The sequence below is a fragment of the Erinaceus europaeus genome, chromosome 19, assembly GCF_950295315.1.
Source record: "Erinaceus europaeus chromosome 19, mEriEur2.1, whole genome shotgun sequence".
Taxonomy (NCBI): domain Eukaryota; kingdom Metazoa; phylum Chordata; class Mammalia; order Eulipotyphla; family Erinaceidae; genus Erinaceus; species Erinaceus europaeus.
This window is the reverse complement of record NC_080180.1, coordinates 35185953-35195811: the sequence shown is the minus strand read 5'-3', so window position 1 is coordinate 35195811 and position 9859 is coordinate 35185953. Positions and strand designations below refer to the sequence as shown.

Genomic DNA, 9859 nt, shown 5'->3' with positions numbered 1-9859 from the left:
GTTGAGATGAACTTATTTTAATTTTAGACAGTAGAGATATTTTTTTTTCTGACCAAAAAAAAAGCAAGCCTTTCTCCCCCTGAAGCTTTCAGTTTTAAAATCTGAAAAGGCCAAAAGTCAAAGCTTCGTTAAAAGCTTGACCCAAGGCTAAAACAGAAATCACTATTATATTTTTTACTCTAGTGAACTCAGTCCCGATCTTTCAAAATCAGCAGCCCTTTAAATAATTAGCAAAGATAGTTCATAAATACTTTTGCACTATGAGTTTCAGATTCAGGAAAACAGAGCTGTAGGTTGAGAGAAAATATTAGATTATCTAATTTTAGATAGATTCAGCCAAACAATGCCCTCGTAGTATTTTCTAGTCAAAAGACCTTACTTGTTGCCCTGTTCCTACTTCCCATCTTGAGCTGTGTGCATCCAAAAAGTATTACTTAAAATTTTTCTTTTCCCTCATATTATTCTATATTGCTAAGAAAATGCCCAACTTTTTTTTGCCAACCTTATTTATTCCTCCAGTGAATAAACCCCTTATGCAAAGGCTATTTTCCTATTGCTATTAGACATGATAGTAATACTCATCTCTTATAAATATCTCCTACAAAAATCTCACAGTAGTTATTTCTTCACTTGATCTTAGCCAAAAGGCCGAAAAGCGATCACACAGTAGATATTTCTTAATGCCAGAGTTAACATTAACACTTTATATACTTCAAGAGTATGTCCTGAGTTTCTCAATAAGTGATACTAAACATACTCCAGCTTATGGTACAAAGACCCATGATTTCTTTTCTATATTTTGCATATGAATCATATATGTGGCTTCTTTACTTAGAATTCATCACAAAAGGTCCTAGTCAAACTCACCAATGTTTTAGATACAGATGTATTTCCCATGCTTATTTATTCTTGTTCATAATTTCAGAAGAATCCATATCCTTCATGTCATTAGGGTGAAAAATTCAAAAGCTTACATTATTTTTTTATAGGGAAAAAGCATAGGGGTAGAAAATTTTCTTGAAAAAATACCAGAAAGTGAAGAAGAAATGAAAGTCACAGCTTTAAAAAAGAAAAGTTATATACTAAATTCTCAAATATAACCTTCAAATCACCTTCAGGAAAAGTATTAAAGTCAAAAGTCTGCTTTTAAGCACTCTATAAGAGGTAGAATTTGTTCAATTATTTTAAGTTACTAGAACATTTTTCCTTAATAAGGTAACTAATAGTTATCTGCATTATAATATTGTGTCCAGACTGAATGAAACTATATATAAGCACTCATTTGATTTAGCTTGAGTACTTGACCATAATTCTGTCTCTATGCAATGTTTTGTTCCTTCTATAACCAGCTAGAAACTTAACGATTTCTGAGCTGGTTTGGATACAAGGCAAAACGGGCTTATCGTGAAGTTTGACATGTGTTTCCTTGTAAATGTCTCTCTGCAGAGTCATTTTCCAAGCCCTGAAGAAAACTAACTGCAGCAGGCTGCATACTAACCATGTGCTCTCACTGCAGAACCCGCTTTCCTTTCAGTGCCTGAGCAGCACAAAACTGACAAGACTTTTTAAAAATGTATTAATAAGAAGCATAGAGTAATGTGTAATTAAGGCACAATTACTACATGGTTAGCATTTGGCTTTATCTGATCACAGCTTGCAGATCCTAACCAGAGATGGACAGTACCCAACAGAATGACAGGGAATTTTCTCCCTTTTCCTTTATTTATCCATCTCAGGCCAGAAAATCCTGTTTTATCAATATTCATAAGGCAGTCATTTCACTCTGTCATCTGTCTTTCCCAAGAGCTAGGGACAAGGGCTCTTTTTGCCTGAGAGATAACCTGTCACTCAGCAAACTAGAACATCCTTCCCCCACACAACCTGCAATGCTGCAGCTTCACATTAATGAGCTAAAAGTAACACCCTGAATTAACCCCTTCTGTCAAAAAGTACTCATGGGAGAGAGCTTATTGAAGAAGAAAAAGCTTCCAGAACCCTTTTTCTGACTATTTACTGACAGTTTGACATTATCATTTAACAAAACAGGGACTAAGACATATTGTAAAAAATAAATAAACTATTTAAGTCTGTGGCCTCTACTTAGCACAAGCAGTCTCTTCTCAGCCACATTATGTATTCTATAGGCAATTACTTGTGTACCTACCCCCCAGAAACCCTGTCATCTAACCCTATCATTAGATCTGTATTCTGATGTTTCACTTTGCCGGTATTCAGAAACACCCCCTCCCTACTACTCTTTAAGCACAATGCAAAATAATGGAACACTTTGCAGTAAGCAGTGCACCAAACAGCAGGAAGTCTGCATAGATTTCTTGTTCAAATAAGCATACTTAAAGATATGAACATCTATTCCAAATCAGTCACAAAAATCTAAATGGAAAAATAAATTACACTTAAATGAAGTGGATAAATCTATCGTTCAAGGTTGAGGTGGATTGTGTTTGGTAACTTTTAAGTCAATTCAGATGCTTTTTCAATCATTGCCAGTACATACAGGGAGTCCTGAAGAGGATGATGACATGGCAATTGTTTGAGCTGAAACTTATCATAAACTATATCCCCCTGGACTTTCTTCCTCAACAGACTTCCTATTTTCTTTTCCAAGGAACATTTGACCTTCAAGTTGAAGGTCCTGTATCACTTGATTTTTCAGATTCATCATGTCAGAAAACTCACACTGGGTTACATGTATTTTTTTTTTCCTAAGTTACTTTAGTGAATTTTAGCTGTTTTCACAATCTGCAATGTGTTCTCTGTGACAACCCTGCATTGCAGAGAGATCTTAGCGTGTGATTCCCGTCTGGACCCCAGCAAACAGAATCATTACAAACAACCTTTAATTGTCATCTTCTCAAGAAGAGGAAGAGGAAACCCCGCCAAGTAGACAAGTCAGGCCAAGCTGGGTGAGGAAGCCCCAGGAGAGCCACATCTCCCAGTTCACAGGCCTAGGCGCTGTCCTTGGTGCTGACAGCGCCTTGAGAGTCGCTTACCTTCCTCTGTGCCAACTGCGGATATCCCAAAAACGTTAAGCAGAATGTTGCCCCATAATCCCACTTTTAATACAAATAACGACCCGAGTCCATTCTCTTTATCCCTTGCTCGAAGTCTCCAGGCTGACTGTTTCTCAGTCTTTTTCTTTTCTTTTCTTTTTTCTCTTCTTTCTTTCTTTCTTTCTTTCTTTATTCTTCTACACTCAACTCTTCTGCGCTCATGGGGCTGCTTTAAGACAAGGTGTGGGGGAAGGGCCGAGAGGCGCCCTAGTGGAGGGGGGAGGGGTGGAGGTCCGGAGGAGGGGGAGGGGAGGAAGGAGAAAAAAAGGACAAGAGAAAAAGGTGCAGGCCAAAGGGCCTGGGGAGAAGGGTGGGGGTGAGTGGGATCAAATAAGGCTAAGAAGTGAGAAGGAAAAATCAAAGTCAAAGAGGGGGAGAGTGAACAAACACAGAGTGGGGGAGGGAGAAGCGAGGACCAAAGTAATGGAGAAAGGATAAACGAAGAAAAAAGAAAGTAAAGGCACACGAGGGTAAGAAGGCAGAGAGCTGGTGAAAACAGGGGTGTGGGGGGGGTGTCAGGGGATCAGAGAAAAAGCGTCCCGACGGGCAGGAAAGTGACTAGACAAAGAAAGGGCGTGGGGGGGGGGGCGATTCGCACCCAGGGTGCAAGATGCAATCTGGAGGCGGTGCAACGAGCGAGAGGTGGAGGCTAGGGGTAGCTGGGGGAGGGCAAGTGGCCTGGGACAGATGGGAAAGTTGGGGGGACCCCGCAGCAAAGTCGGGAGTCCGCTGCGGCGTGGGCCGGAGCAGAGCTGGCGCTGAATCACTGCTCTACTGCCTCTGCCCCGCACCCTCCACCAGGGTCCGGGGGCCCGCAGTCCCCGCCTCCTCCTCGGGGCGGGGCCCTGGCCCGGGACCAGCCGCCGCGGCTATAAAGGGGCTGCGGCGCGGCCCACAGAGCGCTGTGCCAGCCACGCGCCCCGAGCCCGCCAGCATGAGCTACACGCTTGACTCGCTGGGCAACCCGTCCGCCTACCGGCGGGTGACCGAAACCCGCTCGAGCTTCAGCCGGGTGAGCGGCTCGCCGTCCAGCGGCTTCCGCTCGCAGTCGTGGTCGCGGAGCTCACCCAGCACCGTGTCCTCGTCCTACAAGCGCAGCGCGCTGGCCCCGCGGCTCGCCTACAGCGCGGCCGTGCTCAGCTCGGCCGAGAGCAGCCTCGACTTCAGCCAGTCCTCGTCCCTGCTCAACGGCGGCGCCGGGCCCGGCGGCGACTACAAGCTGGCCCGCTCCAACGAGAAGGAGCAGCTGCAGGGGCTCAACGACCGCTTCGCCGGCTACATCGAGAAGGTGCACTACCTGGAGCAGCAGAACAAGGAGATCGAGGCCGAGATCCAGGCGCTGCGGCAGAAGCAGGCTACGCAGGCCCAGCTGAGCGATGCGTACGACCAGGAGATCCGCGAGCTGCGCACCACGCTGGAGATGGTGAACCACGAGAAGGCGCAGGTCCAGCTCGACTCGGACCACCTGGAGGAAGACATCCACCGGCTCAAGGAGCGCTTCGAGGAGGAGGCGCGGCTACGCGACGACACCGAGGCGGCCATCCGGGCGCTGCGCAAAGACATCGAGGAGTCATCGATGGTCAAGGTGGAGCTGGACAAGAAGGTGCAGTCGCTGCAGGATGAGGTGGCCTTCCTGCGGAGCAACCACGAAGAGGAGGTGGCCGACCTGCTGGCCCAGATCCAGGCGTCGCACATCACGGTGGAGCGCAAAGACTACCTGAAGACGGACATCTCGTCGGCGCTGAAGGAGATCCGCTCCCAGCTCGAGTGCCACTCGGATCAGAACATGCACCAGGCCGAGGAGTGGTTCAAGTGCCGCTACGCCAAGCTCACCGAGGCGGCCGAGCAGAACAAGGAAGCCATACGCTCCGCCAAGGAAGAGATCGCCGAGTACCGGCGCCAGCTGCAGTCCAAGAGTATCGAGCTCGAGTCGGTGCGCGGCACCAAGGAGTCCCTGGAGCGGCAGCTCAACGACATCGAGGAGCGCCACAACCACGACCTTAGCAGCTACCAGGTAGGAACCGCGGCTGCGCGGCCGGCCTGCGCCAGCGCCAGCGCCGCGCGCTCCCGCCGCCCGGGCGCGCGCCCCGCCGCCCTCGCCGCCGCGCTCCCTGGCGGCCGTGCGCCTCTGCGCAAGAGACCCCGCTGGGTGCCCCTGAGTCCTCGCCCCTTCTCGCCCCCTCCATCCTTAAAAAAAAATCTCCTTAGGAGGGTGGGGGTGTAGTCTTGCAAGCTAGCAGGTTTAAAGTAGGAGGTGTACTCAGGTTGTCCATAAAGCAGCAACTTTGGGAGAGCTGGCGCAAAAACGCACAGATTTTGAAAAAGTCTCAAAATTAGCTTCAGCCCAGAGCACTGGGATGGGGAGAGTCCGGCAGCCTTTAGTTTTTCCTTACAGCACATTTGACCTTTTATTATTATTATCCCTCCTAAGGCGTATCCCTAATTCACAAGCGCAGTTTTCTCAAGAAATGTTTCATGAGCTTATTGATCCTGTTTGAGAATCTCTTAGATCTTGTGGAAGGGTGGGGGGTGGGCTCTTGGGGAATGAATTCTGAACGGTTTGCGGAGTTGGAGGGAGGCAGGTTGGGGGAGAAGATGGGCAAGAGGAATGAACGAAATTGTGGGCAAAGGAAGTTGTTCTTGGGAAGGTGCGTCCATGGGGTGTCTTGTCTGTTTCAGGATACCATCCAGCAATTGGAAAATGAGCTTCGGGGCACTAAGTGGGAAATGGCTCGTCATCTGCGAGAATACCAGGATCTCCTCAATGTCAAGATGGCTCTGGATATCGAAATTGCCGCCTACAGGTAAGATACTCACTGCAGACCCTGGCCAGGATGCACCCGCACCGCACCTGCTGCATTGACAAAAACGTCACCACCTGCAAACAGTTTGCAGACGTCTTCAATCAGTGCCGAACTTTTCTTTCTGAGATTATATTTTCTAAAAGATTAAAAGTGAGATATCACCACTTTTGTATAATTTTAACCCTTTATACACACAATTTAAATTTAAATTATACACATAATTTAAAGGGGGTGGCTCTCTTAGTGATTATATTTAAACACTTTTATTCTGGTGGAAAAATATTTTCTTAGTATTTGAAAAAAAATATGACCTTGGTTTCAAGTATGTTCACCTATTGGTTCCAACTTTTCAACTTTATATCAAGGAAAAATACCAGAACATTTCATCTTCTCCATTATAGCTTACTATTGCCATCATTTGGCTAAGACTAGATTTAGATTGATTTTTCAAAATATGTAATTCTAAGTTTATAGCTATATTAGTAATTTAGGCTTATTGTTTTATATTGATTGAATCATATACACTATATATTTAGGGAGTATATATGTTATATGCTTATATAGAGTGATTATTATTTGTAGGTCTAGAGTTGCAACCAAAGAGAGAGATCTACCAGTATCATCTTGCTGTTAACTATGTTCACAGGAGAAAAGTCTCTGAGTAATTTTTTAACCCAAAAGGTCGTTATAATATTCTAAGGACAAATAGCACTCACAGAGCTAGCTCCCTATTCAGGAAAACTACATAATTATACTAAATAGAAATGCTGCCTGACTTACTTGGTACACCCATGTTGGCACTTAGCTATAATGTAAATGTATACCTAGCTTTCTTTGTTATATATGCTAAACAGTTCTAGATTTTAAATGCTGTGTTTGCTAAAAGAAATCTACCAGGAAGCCTGAAAGTCCAAATGCTGGATAAAAACATTAGAGACTTTCAACCACAAAGGAGCTTTTCAGAGTATTCATATTGCACCAAATGAACTGCAACTGTTCTGCCACTGGGTGTGGTCAGTGGACTATTGGGTGTGGTTGATTACTGCAGCAAATGGATTGCTGGTAGTTCTCCAGAATCTGTCACTGGTTATCATGCAATTTGCCAGTGAAATGCCTATAGGCATTGCATTCTTTCATTTCTATTTATTCAAAGTATCTGCTGTAATACCTGTAAGGTAAAGAAGCCAAAGAAGCCAATAAAATATTAATTATATGTTGTCTTCTTTGATTCCCTATTTAGAAAACTCCTGGAGGGTGAAGAGACCAGATTTAGCACATTTTCAGGAAGCATCACTGGGCCCATATATACACACCGACAGCCCTCAATCACAATATCCAGCAAAATCCAAAAAACCAAAGTAGAGGCTCCCAAGCTAAAGGTTCAACACAAATTTGTTGAGGAAATCATAGAAGAAACCAAAGTCGAAGATGAGAAGTCAGAAATGGAAGATGCCTTGACAGCCATTGCAGAGGAACTGGGTGTTTCCATGAAGGAAGAAGCAAAAGAAGAGACAGAAGAAAAGGAAGAGGAACAAGACACTGAGGAAGAAGTGGTAGCTACCAAAAAATCTCCAGTGAAAGCTATGGCACCAGAATTTAAAGAAGGGGAAAAGGAGGAGGAAGAAGAAGGCCAAGAGGAAGAAGAGGAGGAGGAAGATGAAGGTGCAAAATCAGACCAGGCTGAAGAAGGAGGGTCTGAGAAGGAAGGTTCTAGTGAAAAAGAAGAAGGTGAGCAGGAAGAAGAAGAAGTGGAGGCTGAAGGAGGAGAGGAAACTGCAGCAAAGGATGAAAAGAAACCAGAGGAGAAGACTGAAGTCGTGGCTGCTAAAGAGTTAGTGGTAGAAAAATCAGAGAAAGCCAAATCACCAATGCCCAAATCACCCGTGGAAGAAGTGAAACCCAAAGCAGAAGCTGGAAAAAGTGAACAGAAAGAGGAAGAAGGAAAGAAAGAAGTAAAGGAAACTCCCAAAGAAGAGAAGGCAGAGAAAAAGGAGGAGAAGCCAAAAGATGTGCCAGAGAAGAAAGCTGAGTCTCCAGCAAAGGAGAAAGCTGAGTCTCCGGTAAAGGAAAAGTCAGAATCCCCAGTGAAGGAGAAAGCAGAATCTCCAGTGAAGGAGAAAGCAGAATCTCCAGTGAAGGAGAAAGCAGAATCTCCAGTGAAGGAGAAAGCAGAATCTCCAGCAAAAGAGAAAGCTGAGTCTCCAGTAAAGGAAAAGGCTGAATCCCCAGTAAAGGAAAAGGCTCAATCCCCAGTGAAGGAAAAAGCTGAATCCCCAGTAAAGGAAAAGGCTGAATCCCCAGTAAAGGAAAAGGCTCAATCCCCAGTGAAGGAAAAAGCTGAATCCCCAGTAAAGGAAAAGGCTGAATCCCCAGTAAAGGAAAAGGCTGAATCCCCAGTAAAGGAGAAGGTTGTGGAGGAGGTGGTCACCATAACCAAATCAGTAAAGGTGAGCTTAGAGAAAGAGGCCAAAGAGGAGAAGCCGCAGAAGCAGAAGGAGAAAGCAGATGAGAAAGGAGGAAGTGAGGAGGAAGGCAGTGATCAGGGTTCCAAGGGCTCAGCAAAGGAAGACATAGCTGTAAATGGGGAGGTAGAAGGCAAGGAGGGGGAAGAACAGGAAACAAAGGAGAAAGGTAGTGGAGGTGAAGAGGAGAAAGGGGTCATCACCAATGGGCTAGACTTGAGCCCAGCTGATGAAAAGAAGGGGGATGACAGGAGTGAGGAAAAAGTGGTGGTAACCAAGACAGTAGAAAAAATCACCAGTGAGGGGGGAGATGGTGCTACCAAATACATTACCAAATCTGTAACCGTCACTCAAAAGGTCGAAGAGCATGAAGAGACCTTTGAGGAGAAACTAGTGTCTACTAAAAAGGTAGAGAAGGTTACTTCACATGCCATAGTAAAGGAAGTCACCCAGAGTGACTAATCCTTGAGTCCATTGCAAAAGGTTAAGCCATATGACAATTTCAAAATGCATGTGATTGACAGCTTCAAACCAGAATGGGTTCTCCCATGAGGGCTCCAGACATTGTATTTTACTTTGTGCAATATGAGGGAACTGCATGCAAACTCAGAGTGCTCCCTCCTCAGTCTTTGGGGGATTCAAACGCATGATATTGAATGTACCTGAGGAATTGGCTGATTTCCTAAACTGTTGGAAGGGGGGCACTCAGAGGGATATATTGAGATGTATTATGCACAGAACCAACTGAGCCAAAAAATAATAATAAATGAAACAGAACTCTCTTAGCCTTAAGAAAGCTATATAAGAATAATTATGTTTACCTCACTGGTGCATTTAAAATGGACTTTTGTTCATGGGAGAACCTTGCTGACATGCACAGTTTGCAGCCTTCTGTTGATTGATGTTTAATGTCACAGCAGTCCTTGCTCAATAAAGGTCATATTGGAAACATAATCTTTTGCTTTGTGTTAAGTGATTTCAAAGGGAAATCTTCATTATCCTTGAGTACGTTATTTGGGGTCCTATACATAGCTGAAATCTCTTACTACTAGTTCCTTAAGAGTGAAGACTTGAAAAATGTAGTTGTTGAGAACATTTTCAGATGTCAAATTCCTTGACTTCATTCCATCTTCATCCCAGTTTTTAAAGAGATTTTTGAAATAAAGATGAAAGCATCAAATTTAAAAAAAAAAAAAAAACACCAGTGAGGTTGGTGGGATAGAAGTCTTTAATCTTCAGATGTTGTGGTCTCATACCAGAATTCTAAGAACCCAAGGTAAAAGGAACACAACTTGCTATTTGCACTTGGGACTCAAAACGAACTCAAGAAGCAGAGCTGCAATCACCAGCAGTCCTAGCAGAAAATAGCCAGTTTCAAATGTGTGGTTTTGGTAAATACACATGCACATGTGTGTCTACTGCACCAAGTTTTTATTTAGTAGAGAGACCTATATTTACTCTTTAAGCATTATATTTAGTTAAACTATGTCAAAAGTGAGTAATATAATCCTCAGGGGGTGGG

The 9859-nt window shown here is 44.5% G+C and overlaps 1 protein-coding gene across 1 annotated transcript; it reads left to right on the top strand.

Moving 5' to 3' along the window:
- The first annotated feature begins 3978 nt into the window (after positions 1-3978).
- Positions 3979-9291, top strand: NEFM (neurofilament medium chain). Its single transcript, XM_060178856.1, has 3 exons — positions 3979-5085; positions 5751-5875; positions 7116-9291. Exons 1-3 carry the CDS (start codon positions 4006-4008, stop codon positions 8797-8799), a joined length of 2889 nt encoding a protein of 962 aa, XP_060034839.1. The 5' UTR covers positions 3979-4005; the 3' UTR covers positions 8800-9291.
- The last annotated feature ends 568 nt before the right edge of the window (positions 9292-9859 follow it).